We start from the raw sequence: 17,652 nt of genomic DNA, 5'->3' as shown, positions 1-17,652 counted from the left end.
TCTTTCATATAGTAAAGATTTTTTTCTTTTTTTTATTTTTGTTTTCTTAGCTTTAGGTTACACTTGGTTCATATTTTCAAGGTCTTTTCTATAATCCTGGAGGACAGAAAATAGTATAATAAAGAAAGAAGAGTCTCATTATGTCTAGGAGTTGGTACTTTAATAAATATACCAAATATTGAGAGGGATGACAGTATTACTGTCTTTTGCTTGGTTTGGAGAAATTCAATTCACCTGCTTCTGCCTCAGTCATCTTGTAAAACTAAAGCACAGACAACTTAAACATCTATAAAATAAGGAATTAATTCCATTCAATGGCAGTATGTTCAAGGCCTGAACTGACACAGAGGGATGTCAAGGTGTTTAAATGAAAAGCAGAGAAACTAATGATATTTTCAGTTTTGAAAGATGATACTACAGGATGGAGAACACTAAAACTCATAGGCTGCTGCTAACAATTCCCCTGGCACAGATAACTCAAGGAGAGTGCTCAGGGAAGCTTTAGTCCACGCCTGAGCATCGCTTCATGTGGCCTATGCTCCTGCATTGTGGAACATGATCTAGCACAATTACATGGCTGTACATTCCCCTCGTTTTGCTTCCCAGGAACTGCATTTCCCTGAAACTTTTCAGATTCCTTACTGATATTGTGGCTTAATTTGCCTACTATTTTATGCAATACTTTGTTCTGTATATCAATAGTTCTTTAGATGGATAACATGGACAAACTTACATGTTACGGTTCTCTAAGGAAGCCACAGCAATCTCCTAGCTTTTAACAGTCTATCTGTGCTTTAGCAGATAGACTTGTCATTTGCTGATCCAGGAAGAAAACCCAAATTAATTAGATGTCAAATAAAAGTACAGACCTACAATAGGTCAGCAAGAGTCATCCTGGATGTCTTGTGAATTTCTTCTTCTAGAACCTTGTCCAGACTGGTGTTCCTGCAGCTCAGTGCAGATCCTGGCATGACTGAGGACAAAATGCTACAGAATTGTTCTGAAATGCACATCAGACTGACAGTGATGGCATTTAGATGGCTGAAATCTTCTCTCTTTAAAAAATGCTAGATAATTTTTCTTGACAGTATTACTGTGACAATAACTATTCTATGCCTTTGGTGCCTTGAGACGTTGCCTCTCAGCTTATGCTATTTGCAGACACAGTGCTGGTTTTGTGTTGCTGTGCAGCTGACAAATATATCTGTCTTTCAAACCTCATATGACTAATGTTGATGTATGTTTTATTTTTACTGGAACTGTTTGGTTTATAAATGTGTTTAAACCTTAGCTCTTAGTTTATATTTTCACACTCTGGAAAACTGTCTTCAGCTTTTTTCTACCTTATCTTATAAATGCTTTTAGATTCAACATAATATATATTGTACATCTATATCCTATCCAAAAGATATTATTCCTTTTTCTCTCTGTTGAAACACTTTTCACTTCTGTTTTTTCTTTTTCCAACCTTTTTATCTCACAACTTGGACTCAGATTTTTACAGACATTGAGGAGCCTAAGACTGTTTGAAATCCGTGGGACTTGGACTCCTAACTGCCTTTCTAAAATCAGGCTACTTGGTCTGATTGCTTCAGCAGTTAAGTTTTTCTGTGACTTCTACACCAAATCAAAAACTTCTAGCTAAACTTAACCATCCACATCTCCATCCTTTTTTAGCTCTTCATTCACATTTGTGTTTATTTAAAATTGATTTCAAGTTCTTTATCTGCTTCTCAAAGTTTGCAGATCCCAACACTGAACTAGTAAAATGATACTTAGAGCAGCAAAGTTACTCTGTGAGCAAAAGAGATTTCAACCACATTATAGGTATAATATAAGTAGGAATTTCTTAATTATATACTTCTTAAGTATATTCTTAATCCAGTAACTTCGGTAAAACACTCAAGCTCAAAGTTACACATTCGCTTTGTTGAAATATGACTGTAGTATATCAGATCCATCCTCTTTCATAGAATAAGTAAAGTTTAACTAATTCCACTAACTGAATGTAACAGTGCTATGGGATGTACTGGATTTCTGTTCTGCTTTATTGCATAATAAAGATAAGTTCTTTACCACCAGGTAAAGAACGTCTTGCTGACTGCCTGGGAATTGCTCCTCTTCAAGCCAGTCAATTTATAGAGAGTTTTATGCAAAAATACAAGAAAGTGCATGAATTTACAAAGAAAACCATTGAACAATGCCGAAATAAAGGTAATCCAAAGTCTGTAAGCATATTTTTGTTTACTGATCAGCACTGCGTGACAGTGGTGAAGACAAAGATTCAGCTCGACCAAAATTCAGATAGTTATAGGACAAGAAAAAAGGTGGAATATCATTTCTTGGTGAATCAGGTTTTTTTCTCTTTTAACCCTAAGAGGAACTGGCTAAACCTGTCTGCCTTTTCTCAGAAGGATGCTAACAGAATAAGACGTCTGTTCTCAGAGTGAACCCTAGTTAATGTCAAGTTACACTGCATCATTTTGACACATAATGTACTCCAACACAAAAAAGCCCAAGGAATCTTTTACTTAATAAATATGCTACATGGCTGCTGGACTGTGGAAGTTCAGCCATTTAGTCAAAGAGCCAATTTACAGAGCCAGTTTTTTTAATGTATTTTTTCTTTGCATCAGTCAGAATTTATGTTTTTGAAGTTCAGGTGGTATCTGTGATGACAGGTGTGTACAGAGTGCTTCTTGGAGCCAGCAGCTGCAAACTCTTCTTGCATCAAATTTGTTGTTAGTCTACATATTAATTTATATTTAGTGAATCCTAGGAGTGCAGTAATTTGAGGAGAGAAAATATAGCTGCTTGAAATATTTTCTTTTAAAAGCTTATTAGCAGAACTGTCAAAATGGGTTTCTTTTGTTTCTTAGTACAGTATACTGTACCAAGACATTTTGTAGCAATAAATAGTAAATTTGCAATATAATATTACCCATCATTGTATGGGCGAGTGTCATGATAGAATCATATAACTGACTTCTAGTCATGAAAATTATAGTATTCCTACTTTGTAGGGCTTAAAAATCTACTGGAAGCATGAACCATCATTGTGTCACACAATTGTATTCATTCATTCATTAATATTACTCAATAAAAGTGAAGTTAACGGAAAGTCTATTTTTAGCTATAATTAAGCCCAACGTAATTTATCTAGCAAAATATTACACATTTACTATATATTTCTTTGGTCTATTTAAAATAACATAACATTCTTTTCTCAAAGGAGAATGAATTTCAATAATCAGACTTCTATGATAAAAATCAGGTTTGTGAGTCTCGTAGACAAGAGTGTCATAACTAATGTCCTTGATTGTCATCAAAACACACTTGTCTAATTAGTACTCACTCCTCCTCTCACTCCCATCTATCAACCATTGTTTTACCCATGAATAGTAGAAGAACAATCTGTTTCGGTTGTACAAGCTCAAAAAAATCTGCAGCAGGTCAACATTATTTAATATTTTTCCTGTTAATCCACCTCAGATTCCAACTTTCCAACAAAAACATTCCTACCTAGTGAGCTCATTATAAGGTAACTTTACTTATCTACAGTTCAAAGGTGAACAGCACCCACCTGACTAATAGTATTTAGGTGTTATGAGTGTCTGATACTCCATGTAGACACGATAAGCATATAAATAATATTAATTTGTGATGAAGATATTTTTGTTAGTGTATTAGTATATGCGTTGTTATACTGTTGTTGTTTTTTTGATGAAATTGTCAACATATTAAAAAGACTACATTAAGACCTCATTCAAATATGTGTTTGTGGATTAATCTTTGACCACAGAAGCATACTCTGCCACTATTATATGAAAGATGGTATTTGTTTGGGGATGCTAATCAGCCATGAGTATTGCAAGGGTGGTTCTGCTGTGGAGACACGTCACACAGGAATAAGGATATTACAGTAAATCTATTTTTCCCTGAGAATCCAATGTTTCAAGAATTCCATCTTTAGGTACTGTTCTTCATGGAAAATCTTAGATTGGGAAGACTGATTTGCCAAAGAATATCCTAACCTCCAAATAATTCGGCTCCTTATTCCAAAACTGGTACTTTCAGTATCAGTGCTCCTGGAAATATACTAATTTGCAGAAAGCTCTATTAATTCATCAGAACCATCTTCATCCTCAGCAGATAAGTCTGGGTATGTGTTGTCCACAGTAAGGTCGCAACTTTGTGTTTGAAGAGGTCTCCTTACCACATGTGCTTACCACATGTGTTTACCACACGTGTTTACCACATGTGGTTGCTTACCACATGTGGTTGCATATTGTGGTTGCCAAAGAGGAGATGAAACTCTGTGGCAGTCTGAACTTCCATGGTATCTAATGACAATTCATGGATAGTCAAGGTGATCAGAAGTGTAACGAAAGATTTTGTAAAGATATATTTTTAACATGGATGATTTTTCATTTTTCTTAAAATAAGAAAAGAAGTTTAGTTTTGAAAATAAGCTGAGGTAAGGTTTTGTGTGTGTTATTTTGACAAGAGGACCCACAGATCTCTTTTCCTTTCTCAACTCCTCTCACTTGCCCTCCAAAATAGTTGTTTTGGCAAAATACATCATGAGGCCTAACATAAAGCTTTAACTGTGTTTTCATGTGTTTCTTTTAAACTAAAAACCCCCACCACACCAGAGTTAAGGAAGTTTGGCTGTGAAAGGGACACAAAAAGACCACATAAAGAAAATGGAAAGAAGTTATAACTTTGGGTTTTTTCCCCAAAACTATTTGATAATTTTGGGAAATATTCATTAATGGTTTAATTACTCTACAAATTGATTTTTCTTTGCTATTCCCAAGTAAACTATTCATTGCATGGAAAGCTCTAATTATGGCTGCTAATAGATAGCTAATTCTGCTAGGCATTTATAGTTTCATCTCCCACAGAGAGAGTTTGCTGGTATATCAGTAGACATTCCTAATGAAAATACAGCTTTAATGAACAGAAGTTTTCCTTGTATAACATGTACCAATTCTCTGAATGAAGTAATTCTTAGACCAAAAATAAAATAAGCATTTAAGGTTTAAATAAGAGAAGCTCTGACTATTTTCAGAGGGCAAAATATTGAATTGACTCAGGCAGTACATAATTACAAAAAGCTATATTATCTTCAAAAAGAATTTTTGAAATTTAATTTTAATCACTCTGAGAATACTAATTTCTATTTAAATCCTACAAGGTTACGTGGTTTCCATAATGGGACGTAAAAGACCACTGGCTAATATCAATGCACAGGATTACAAACTACGCACTCAAGCAGAGAGGCAGGCTGTCAATTTTGTTGTTCAAGGTAAAAAACTGCCTCCCTACCTTCCTACTTACCTACCTATCTCTTTATCTGTGTTTGGCTTTAGTGGACAACAACTCCAATAATCTCCAAAGAATGACTATTCTAGTAGTCTACTAGAGTAGACTACTGAGGCATGAGTTTTACTATAAAAGAGAAGTTTAAATGATGTATTCTGTCTACCTTAGAAGTTGCCAGTGAACAGTATCATCATAATAATAATAATAATAATAATAATAATAACAGTATCAATGTTCTAATACACTATAGTGCTCTGTGGTAGTTAAATATAGATACAGCTACGTATAGAGAGAATATCTAGAATTCAGTGCTTCAGATGCATTGTTGTCTTAAAACATTTTCCTTTCTGGTTTTGATAGTTTGTTACTCCAGAAGGGTTTCTGTGATTATGCTGCTTACAGATGCTAGCTTTTATTTTGCTAGAGAGCTTTAGTTTAAGAAATATACAACATTACAGCAATGGTGCATTGGTTTGGAACCCAACTCATTCTCTGTAAGGAACATTCAGACTTAATTCTGTGGAGGGCAAAAAAAAGGTGTTTTTTCACAGAAAAACATTGCAAATTTGCCATATAGGTTGGAAATGTAAAAATCAGCATTCTACCAAGCTACCCCTTGGAAGAATTATGTTTTAATTGGATGATGCTGACAGGGTTTTCATTAAGTTATATTGGAAGCGCACAATTTACAGGCAAGTAAAAAGTGCTTTTTAGACTTGGTGATGGTGTGCTTTTTATAAAGTGATGTGGATTTTCCTTTTGAAAGGATCATGTGTTTTTTCTTTTCCTCTCCAAATATTATTCATTTTAATGTTTCATTTTAAAAGTGACTTAAGTATTTATGTCGTGTTTGACACTCCTTATAATTAGTAACTGAATTTAAGTACTGTCTCTGCAAGGATAGGTGCAGATCTAGAATTCTAATACCCTCTTGCTTGAATAATAGTTGTGCTCAAGTGATGGCTGCCTTGCTGTATTAAGCTCCCAAATGTAGAATTTTAAAATATCCTTATAAAATCTGCAGCAAAGCTTGGACATTTGTACACTGGGCATGCCTGTACAACCTTCTCCAGAGACTTGTGTTCAGTTTACCTGGGTTTCCATCCAGCTGGCCAGCAGCCCTCTCCAGTTGAAGGCACAATGCTTGAGCTAATACAGCGAGTCCTGCTGCGTGTACAGTGTAGCATTAATAAAGCTACACGGCCTTCTGAGCAGCACTTGCTTATGTCCATCTGTCCAGAGAGCTTGGAGCTGAGGCAAAGCTATCACAGGACTGCCTACGAAACAGTCACTTATATGTAACTACAAGAATAAAATTATCATATTTCATAGTCGGTTCAAATAATACTGCAGGAAAAATCTGATGAAAAATAGTGTAAATGTTATTCAAAACATGTAATATTAGAAGGTGTGATGAGGCAAGGATTAAAAACTCTAAAATATTCGATATTCAAAAATTTTAGAAAAAATTTAATTCTAGGCTGCAACGATTTTTTAATTTCAGGATTTCAGCTATGAGATAATATTTTAAGACTTTCTAAGTCTTAAAATACTTATCAAAGTAACAACTTTCTAAATTATGCTAAAGCATTTTATCACAGTTAGTGTCCTAAACTGCATTTATGTGTTTTATAATTATATCTAATAGTCTAATTAATTTAAGCAGTTTGCATTTTGGTTATGGTAGCAGCAACTGATAGCAGAAGACTTCTTCTGATGCATGACAATATTGAGAGGAACACAGAGTTCCATCTTTAACGTAATACAACTGGATTTCCCACAGTTCTTTCATAGTGTTTTTTCTCTTTTTGGATATTTCCCAGTTCAATAGTCTTTACCAATGTACGGCATAATATTCTTCCGTTATAATTCAGCTCTACCTAACCGCATAGAGCAAACCATTTATTTTGTTTTTTTTATTATTTATTTATGATTGTAGCAAAATCAACCAGAAGGATATAATTATTTTCTTTAAAACTATTTAAAATAGCATATCTCTCAAAATCATATCTCAGGAAAAAAAATTATTTTGAGAATTCTTTTGTATTATATTACTTTACATTGTTTCATGAAGAATATGTATAGAACATATGTATGGTGATGGACTAAATGGTCAATTACATAATTTTATTCTCACAATCACTAAGAAGATATTTACCTGACCTTTGCTGAAACATCCTTTCCTTCTTTTTATATCAATGTGTCCCTTTTTGTGTTGTATTGAATCAGTTTGACAAATCATTTGAACAGGAAAACAAGATAGGTATTTGAGGCTAAATTAGCAATTAGACATAGCCATCTCAATAACCAGCTGTGGATCTGCACTTGATATAGTTAATGAGTTAATGAATGAGTTATAGTTAATGAATCCCATACAGAATCTCAGTATGGGATTCAGAGGAGGCAGTTTGTCACAGAAAACCATGAAGAAAGAAGAGGTGTTAGGTCTATCTCCTCAAACTCTTAGATATTCTCTCTTAGCCAGAAGGGTCAGCCGTGTCCTGGGGTGCATCAAGCACAGCATAACTAGCTGGTCAAGGGAGGTGCTTGTCCCACTCGACACTGCACTTGTGTGGCCCCACCTCGGGTACCGTGTGCAGTTTTGGGTAAAAAAGGACAGTTTTGATATAAGAAGGACATCAAACTATGGTAGTGTGTCCAGAGGAGGGTGACCAAAATGGTGAAAGGTCTTGAGGGCAAGACTTAGGAGGAGCGGCTGAGGTCACTTGGTTTGTTCAGCTCGGAGAAGAGAGGGCTAAGGGGTGACCTCATCACAGTGGACACCTTCTTCAAGGGAGGCAGCAGAGCAGGAGGTGCATCTCCTCTCTCTGGTGGCCAGCAACAGGACACAAGGAAATGGAATGAAGCTGTGTCAGGGGAAGTTCAGATTGGACATCAGGAAAAGGTTCTTCACTGAGAGGGTGGTTGGTCGCTGGAACAGGCTCCCCAGGGAACTGGTCATGGCACCAAGCCTGTCAGAGTTCAAGGAGCGTCTGGATGACGCTCTTAGTCATATGGTTTAGTTGTAGGTAGTCCTGTGAGAAGCAGGGAGTTGGACTTGATGATCCTTATGCGTCCCTTCCAACTTGAGATATTCTGTGATTCTATGATCCTATGATTATCTCCCAGCAGAGTACCCTTACCATTTACCTACCTGGCTGTTCTCTATCCCTGCTCTGGAAGTTGAACCATTTGGAAAGAAGAATTCAAAATTCATTGAATTAGGGGGTGCGAAAAGGAGGATGTCTACAGTCTAGTACATTTAGGATATCTGATGGGACAAGGAGAACTATGGCTTCCAATCCTTACTTAAAGGATTGTTTCTGTATTTTATCTAACAAATCTTTATGTAAAATGTATTAACCCCCTGTTGCATGGTTCAGAACAGCCCCCTTCACCAAACTGCAGCCTTGGAGAATCATCTGCCTCTTGATCACCAGAAATGCGTAATCTATTATGTAACATGACACTGTTTTATGCACCACTGCTCTTAACACTGTAATGTAATGAATATACATTACATACACATGGAAATATGAAAAAGCATAAAATTAAGTTTCCAAATGGAAATGTAGTGCTGAAACCATGTTCTAACCTTTTGTGACATTAAATTTTAATTGATTTATGGGTAAATTTTAATTCCAATTTAGAGTTAGATAATTTCAGACATTTTTTATACAAAGCAGTTTTTCAAGTCAAGGCCATGACTGACAAATTCACCTTTAATAGCACATAATTTCATATTCTTATTTTCTGTTTTTAATTAACATGTAATTATTTAGTTTGTTGTTTATTAGTCTTATGATCTGTTTCACATATTACATGAATTGAATCTGCTAGCTTTGCAAATTCTTATAATTCAGAATCTTCAGATGTTTTTCATTCCTATCCCATAGTTCCAAGAAGAACATTTTCCTTTTGCATGTTTTAAATTAAAAGCAGATCACTTTCTTTTGTAGGATCTGCAGCTGATCTTTGTAAAATGGCTATGGTGGAGATTTTTACCTCTGTTGTCATTTCTCCAACTTTAACAGCCAGGTTAGTAATGAATGACTGCAAAACTGTTTGATTTTAAAACAAAATTAGTTGAAATTAATGCATTTCTGGCATTTTAAGCAGCTGTAGAAATCTCATGTATGCTTCTGAATCTTTTAACGAGCAAGGACTTGTGGGATGGTTTTATACATTCAAAGTTATATCTTTGTGCTTAAATGGTTGGATCTGTGAATCCATCCCGAGGCGATGAAGTGCCCTGGGGCCATTTAAACTCAGTCAGATCTTGTTCAGTGGTAGTTCCGCATCTTTGAAATCAAGCCCACTGATCATATCCTTCCTGTATTTTCAGTGTATTGTACAATGGGAATTGAACATTCAATAGGCTGGGAAAAAAACAGGAATCAGGAAACCAGTGCTCAAGCAAAATAAATGAACATTTTTTATTCTTGTATAGATGGCTTTCCTTTGCTAAAGAAAAGCTAGGTCATCATGATTCTATTCTGTTGTGACTGCTCATAGTTGGGTAGGAGATCACAGAATGTCCTCAAGATTTTTACACCACCAGCAGAAATAATGAAGTCTACTTTTCCTGTAATAAAGGATGGAGGGGGTGGTGCAGAGAGTCAGTGAGCATTATTATTTGCTGCAATGGAAAGATACTTTGAAGGCAAACATGCAGAAAAAACCCCAAACAAATGGATTCTCATCTTTTGTAATGCTGTAGTAAACAATCCAGTAGAACATGAATTTTTGCAATAGAAGTTCAGATAAAAGCAGAGATAGCAGGTAGTGCAGAACATCAGTGTTTCTGTTGTCATCCAGAAGGGGAAATCATAAAAACTTAGCTGTAGCAATCATGTATTAAGGACTTCAGTGGGAGTTTAGGTCAGTACAAAGTAACAGGGTTTGGCCTTCCAAACATACTTTTCAATTATGTGTAATATCTAACCCTATACTCTGTGTGTGTTTGTGTATGTATCATTTACACACAGCAGTGTTATCTTATTTGATCAATGTTTCAAAATGTAATTTCTAATTACAAATATAAATTGCATGTGTTGAATTCAAGGGTAGAGTCACTCCTATGCCAAAAATAAAACTTGGTCTGAGTAACACTCTTAAGTGTTCTTGCAACATTTTGAGCAAAATACCAATGAACTATTACCAAAAAAAAAAAGAAGTGGCCTACTAATACAAATCTGAAATGAGAAATGGTTCTTTGGTGGAGATACTGCATGCATTCAGTGATACATTTACGTATTAAACGTTGGATGATGTACTATAACATATTGCATTGCACATTTTGGGGCAGATTCTCTGCACTGATTGCAGTTGTTTCTGCTGCCTGAGTTGTACAAAGAGACCAGAATCTGGCAGCTGTGGCCTGGTTGAAATTTCTGTAGCAGGTGTAACTTTGAGTTAGATTAGTGATAGAGCAGCTGCCTTCTGGGACAAGCAGCCAACAGTCCTTAATGGAGGAGGCAAGTGAAGGCGGTGAGAGGGCAAAGAACATACTCCCTTCTGCAGTTCCTACCTAGCACACAGATCTTTAGGTTCAGTAACAAGCTGTTTGTTGTAATTCTGAGAAAGCCAAAGCTTTGTGCAACTAATGCCATGTGTGATAAAGCTTGTGAATGTTTTCTTCTCTCAACAGAGAAGAAATGTTTTACTTGGGTTGTCCTTTCTCAAAACTATTTCTTTTAAAGAAGTAGTGTCACCAAATGGCTGAGGAGATAACAGACATGAGGAAGTATTGAAGTTTTACATGCTGAATTTTCTTGTGTTGTGAAAGCATGGGGGAATGGCTACACCAGACATCAGAAAAGTATCACTGCCTATCCTTCTTATTCCTATCGTAATTGTCACGGCTGGGAAAGACCAAGACTGCAAGGGCATCTAAAAGAGACAGACTGTTTTAAACTGGAATTTTGAACTCCTGCCAGCCATTAACAACTGGATGGCTTTGCTAAAGGAGAGCCTTTCAATAGTCACTAATGGCTCCTTGCTGTAATATTTAGTAGGTACTTACAAGCCAGGCTTGTCAGAGAACCACAATCGATGCCTTTATAAATTCTGTGAACACTCACCTGGTTGGGTGGTGGCATTTGAAAGTGTCACTGTAGTCTTGCCAAAAGAGTACAGGACTGAAACTTGAAAATTCGTGTTTCCACTTGTCTGCCAGGTGACATTCAGATAGTTATTTTTTCAGTGGTCTGTTTCTTGATTTTCTTATCAGTCAAGTCAGGATAATGATCCTAACATCCGTTGTAAAGCACTTTGAAAAATATTGTTAAAAGGAAGTGCATACATAATTGGTGCTGTTGTTGTAACAGTAGGAATGCACAGTAGCTCTTCCAAAGTGAGAAATATAATCAAATCATCACATCAAATCATATTCATTCCAAAGACAGCACACTACTATCTTTTCTTCAATCTCTACCCCCTCGTAAGTATTTTTTTTTCCTATTAGAACTTCTAATTTTGGAAACAGAGTTTTCACTTTGAACAGGATATCAAAGAGAAATATCTTTATATATGCTTTAGAAATGATTATTAACCCCACATTTACACTGGGAGACAGTATCCTATAAGGCATAGCCAAGTAGTAGCTAACACTCAACATTTTGTCTTCCTTACCTTGGAAATAATAAAAAAAAGTAAAGTAAATTCTAGATAAGGTCTTACAGTTTTTAGTGTTAGTTTGCAGGTATGTTTGCAGTCTTCTCCACTGACAGCACTGCATTCATTTTTCATACGCTGTAAGCTGTTCAGCTGTGAGCAAGCTCTGACCCAACAGTATGAAGCTTCATTTTTGTAGGACTAGCAGTCAGTAGATTTTCAGTTATTGTTTGCACATATGATATTGCATTTGGAAGTCAGAGAAAGGTAATCAAGTTACATTTTCATGATGCTTCATCAGAGAGGCCCTCTTGACGGAACAGTGTATTCCACTGTGACTGATCAACGGCTGTTCTGTCAGCTAACAGTCTCAGTTTTTCTCTTTGTTTCTTCATCTTTTAATTCAAATGTCAGCCTAGCAACTTATGCTGTTGACAATAAAAAGTCAATCAGTTACTTGGAAATAATTTTACAGAAATGGGGAAAAGTAGCATTAAATGCAATACATATGATAAGGAACTGATATTAGTATGGGTTAGCTACTGGCATCAGTGTTAACATATCTGCATTTTGTGTGGCACTGACGAGTAATCAAAATTATTTCTTCAGACTTCTCCCATATTACCTCAATCTTTGTTAAGGTGCTTATGGCCAAGTTGCTTACTGAAAATGTGCTGCTGACATAAATTATTCAAGTGCCAGCTTTTACCTGTCTGATACAATTCACAGATCCTCCACACAACGTTTCCTGCAGGCAGATGATAGCAAAGAAGCTTCTGAAGTGAGATCAAGGCATACAGTAGCAGCTGAAAGAAAGATTTATGGAATTGATGAAAGTGGAAGGGTACTCAGTGAACTCAGATGGACAGTTGTAGTTATTTTCAGTGTTTAAAACATCATTGCAGTGGCAGAGACATGGAAACTTAGTACGAAAGAAGGATGCTGGCAAATTGTGGAAGAATTACTGCCTATAGCAATTCTTGTAAAAATTATCACTTTGTAAGCTGAAGATGCACTGATGTTACCCAAAGTCTACCTGGTGCTACATGGACTTCTCAGAAAGTCATTAAAGATTATAATATTCCAACAACATGCAAATTAAATTTAACAAGTCTACAGAACTATTGAGTAATTTGGTGTGAATCCAGCAATTCTGCTTTCTCACCAGTTTATTGTTCCTTCAGCACTGGACCTGTGCCACAAACACACAGCTTTACTTCTCAGCATGTCCAGAGCCTAGTTAAAGAGACAGGTTCAGCAACAGGCCAGATATAAATGAATGATCTGAGAAGGAGGAGCCACCAGCAAATAAAAGGAAAAGGCACGATCTTATTTTCTTGGTCCTAGCTGCTTTTCAATAGCAGTGGAGGTTGGAGGTTTTGTATGTCTTCGTCAAGGAACAAACACTTTAATCAACCTAACGATTTTCCAAGTTGGTGAACTGTAAATGCAGCTCGCTTCTACACAGATAGCTAAATTAGTTAGAAACAGCCCTAATTGTCCCAGGAACAAGCATTGTGCTATGTGACCAGGATTTTTTTCAGATACAAATCATGTGATAAATCACAAATGATGGCTTCAGTTTTGTGATAAATCACAAAAGTGGCTTCAGTTTTAGTTAGACACAAGAACCTAGAAGCATTTTTATGAGGTGTGTAGGGATTCAAGCATTAGTACTTTATTGACTGCTTATCATTTCTCAGATTCATACAAAAGGACATAACTTCTTGATTACAAAACCAGCTTCTTGATTACATCATAGCTTCAACCAAATACCTTCAGCAAGCTGCTGCTATGTGTGATGATTTTCTTTAATTCTGGGCGTAAATCTTAAGTCCTTTTATCTGTTTCTTCAGGAATTAAAGAATTGTTTTTACTCATGTTTCTTCTGTAGCAGTTATCTAGAATTTTCAAGCAAATGCTTATTGCTCTGGTAGTCTGCCCACATTTCCCAGTATATGGTTGCAGATCTGCTCTAAGGGATTAACTCTATCAAGATTGTCAACTTTTATCCTTAGCCTAATACTGGCGAAATAGAATCACAAGGAAAACATAAAAGCTTTGGATTCTGCTTGAGAGGAGAATAAGATTTTTGTTTCACAGACATATGCTTTTGTTTCAGTAGCAGAAGGAAACATCCTAGATCATATTGCTATGTCCCAGTCCAGTATGTAGCTCTCTCTTTGCTTCCCAAAGAGGCCACATAACATTGTATTTCTAGGCATGCTGTGACTTAGCAAAATCATTAATTTCCTCAAGCATTCAAAGAAGTATTTTGCATGTATCCACAAGATGGTGAACTGTGACCTGAACACTTCACGCGTAGTGAGCCAGAACAAGTCAGAATGATTTATTCTTTATAGAAAGAGCTAAATATATTTAATATGCTTAAATATCACAGCCAAAAAGGACATTCAGGATGTAGCAGGTTTTTCAATGTTCCTTTATGTGGGTCATTCAACAGAAATAAATAATTTTCATTTATAAAAACCCTTTGTAGGTCACCTTCTACATTGGTATGTTTTAAAACACTTTGGGTACATATGAAAATTCTATTCTCTTTAATTAACCATCTGTTCAGCTTCCTGCTCTTCATGATGTAGCTGCTGAGAAAACAAATTTCACAAGTTAGCTGAATTTTTATAGTTAAAATGTTAAAATGTCAAAATATCTTGGTCTTTATTATGGAAACAATGAAAGACATAGCTTAAAGTTAATGCAGGTAACATCTATGCAGGCATGATATATCTTAAGCTATAGCTTTTATACTACCGCATTAGAAATCCTTATAGATGCAGCTTCAAAAGAAACTTGAAAAATCCACAAAATGTTACAAAATTATCGTAACCTTGTTCCTTAGTTACATGACAACTTAATAGGCATTCTTTGCACTGCAATCTGTGTACTTTTGTGGGGAAACTGTGACGGAATTAAATAACAGATAGTATTAGTAGTATCAGAAAAAAATTAATACGGTTTTAGTGTAGGGAATATAGAGATTTCTAAGAAGAATCAGATCCAACATCCATCTGGTCCGTTATCACTGAGTGTGGCCAGTAGCAGATGCTTCAGGAGGAAGGTGTAAGATTTGTAGTAGGATAGCCTGTCTGTCTGCAGATTTTCATCTTGCTCTGATTGTGGGGTCGAGTCTAAGTTCTGAAACAGAAGCTTTAAAAGTCTTCCCCCAAAATCATTGTATGTCATCATTTCTAAATGTTCTAGAAATCCATACAAGTGTTTGTTACATGAGCAACCATTCTGGCTTTTTCTGGCAATGTGTTTCATTACATGCCTTTTAAACCAATATTTTGTTTTATTAAATATGAATTTATTAAGTCTGATTTTCTCAAGTTTTCAAGTCATTAAGTTCTTGTTTTTCAGTTACAGAACATAAAACATCTTTCCATTTGTTATTTTTTTTCATATTCCCCCACTTATCTGATTTCAAAATATCTCATTCTGTTTATCATTTTTTTCTAACCACTTAACAGCTTTTATGCTCTTTTGGGAGTTTTTTTAAACTTACCATTATACAGAAAGCTTTTAACCATGTATTCTCCTATCTGCAATTTTAAAGTCTTCCATTATGCATTTAGAGGTTTCAAATTAAAAATGAAAAAATTTGATGTTACTAGTTGGATGATTATTTTATTCGTCAAAAAAAGGGATAACATAGGATGACAGACAAAGATATTAATATTTGGGATATAAAACCTGATGCTGTTGTATCAGAAAATGGTATTAATTTCAATGATCAGGGACATAGTGCTTTTTTAAATAAGAAGAAAACCATGTGTGAATAGAAAATGACTGATTTTTTAAAGTATTTCTCAATGTTTATTGTGCTACCAAGTGATCATTAATACTCCTTTAGAAGTAGTGTGCTTTTAGTAACTTTTTAAAATGTTTATACATTTTTTATTGTACCTATATAAAAACTTAAATATTAACATTGTCTTATGTTCTTAAATAATACATTGCAGGATTTTTTTTAAGTTTAACTAGTATTTTTACTCAAACAAATAAGCTATGATGGATTTCAAATAACTCCACTTTTTTGCTCCTTCTCCAAAGAGAATCCTTTGGCTTTAGGCAATCTCTTGTTCAGTTATGATTTAAGTCTCAGTATGTCTTCAAATTAGAAATAAAATGTGTAATTTTTCATGGAAATTTTACATTTTGAGTACTCTAGCTCAGAATCAGGCAACCTGATGGTGCCACAACATTTTTTTTCTGAAGATGTAGAGCTAACCAACAGGAAGTATCTTAAACTATTTTAGTCCAGGCTCTCAACCTGGTCCTTATTCAGAATAAGGTGCCTTTAATTCCTTATAGAATCATAGAATCAATTAGGTTGGAAAAGACCCCTAAGATCATTGAGTCCAACTGTATTACACATGACAATTGGATCCTCTTATTTAAAACTTTTCCAGTTACCCAATTTTAAACCTTATTTTAATTTATTTTCTGTTCAAACTCTTAAACCAGCCAGGTCAATGTAATATGTGAGCTCCTCTCAGATATTCTTTAAGCAATATTCTTAGCACCTAACACATATAGCTTAGCCTGTCTCATTCCCTTCCTTCGTGCTGCCTGTGCTTAGTTAGACCTCCCATTGGAGTGTCAGGGGCTATGGTGAGGGAAGTGAATAGAGACAGCAGTTGAGATTGAGGTGAGTTTTGAGGGGTCTGGAATGGGCACATGGTGGGTCCACATTGGTGGGTCCACCCTCCTACCAAATGATGGAGTAAATTAACCGACAGTTAGTCTGTAGGAATTCATTGGTTGTTTATATTTTATGTTATCTTCATGCAGACCAGTCTGGAAAACTAGACCATGTTATGCTTTGGATGGGTTGTTAACAGCAGTAAAAATTTCCCTGGTGATACAAAAATGTATCACAAAAATGTAGAGAGGGCTATTCTCTAATTTCAGCTATCCAACATAGGTAGCTGTTTTAGGAGGTGGTATCCCCGCAAAGTCAATGCATAGAGTTGGGGCTTTCCAGATGTCCATTCAGAACATCTAAGTCAGAGCCTACCTTAGTCCCTTGACTATAGAAGGAGCATGAATTTGATTAGTTTGAGCATCTCTTGGCACATCGTAATGGCCTGAAATACTGCACATGGCTGCTAAAAAACAGCTTCCAGGAAAGACTACTATGACAATCTTGTCTTTTTTTCCCTGTCCTATACTGGCCTCTTCTACAGGTTATTCTTACAATAGAGTCTGCAGCATGTCATGCCACAGCACTCTCATTTGCAGTTTAGACAAAATGTTGTTTCCTTTAATGGTAAAGAAATACAGTTGCTCACCAATTAGGTAATAGCTGGTTTGTTGAAGTCAGTTCAATAGTGTACTTATCTCTAGGCAGCACATTTGAAGTAGTCATGGAAAAACTTGCAATTCTGTACTTCAGACCAGAGAGGTCCAGATCTGGAATATACTGCTTTACAGTAACAAACAAAATCCTCATTTGTTCTTGTATTAGACAAACTGGCCTGCTACTACGAAAAAATATACTATAAGGAGGCAATATGGCCTCATAAATAGAATACTATGAAAAAAAATCTCTTTATGATAGTTTAATTTGTTTCAGCATATATAAGTCAATAATATGATTATGATATAGTAATGATAACTGGGTGGATCCATTGAAGGCCTGAGAAGTTTAGTCTCTGTGTTGTTTCATAGGAAACTGGAAGAATG

General features: G+C 35.6%; 1 protein-coding gene across 6 annotated transcripts in view; it reads left to right on the top strand.

The window, feature by feature from the left end:
• POLN (DNA polymerase nu) overlaps positions 1-17,652 on the top strand; it is an 85,422-nt gene that overhangs the window by 49,860 nt on the left and 17,910 nt on the right. The window contains exons 3-5 of one of the 6 annotated variants that reach the window (XM_075499616.1): positions 2,083-2,214; positions 5,201-5,311; positions 9,288-9,366. The exons of the other annotated variants lie outside the window; for them this stretch is intronic. Coding sequence (XP_075355731.1) covers positions 2,151-2,214; positions 5,201-5,311; positions 9,288-9,366 — 254 coding nt within the window. The 5' untranslated portion in view covers positions 2,083-2,150. The remainder of the gene's footprint in view (positions 1-2,082; positions 2,215-5,200; positions 5,312-9,287; positions 9,367-17,652) is intronic. 6 annotated transcript variants of the gene reach the window in all.

The sequence above is a fragment of the Mycteria americana genome, chromosome 4, assembly GCF_035582795.1.
Source record: "Mycteria americana isolate JAX WOST 10 ecotype Jacksonville Zoo and Gardens chromosome 4, USCA_MyAme_1.0, whole genome shotgun sequence".
NCBI lineage: Eukaryota > Metazoa > Chordata > Aves > Ciconiiformes > Ciconiidae > Mycteria > Mycteria americana.
The sequence above is the reverse complement of the archived record's forward strand: the minus strand, read 5'-3'. Positions and strand labels throughout refer to the sequence as shown.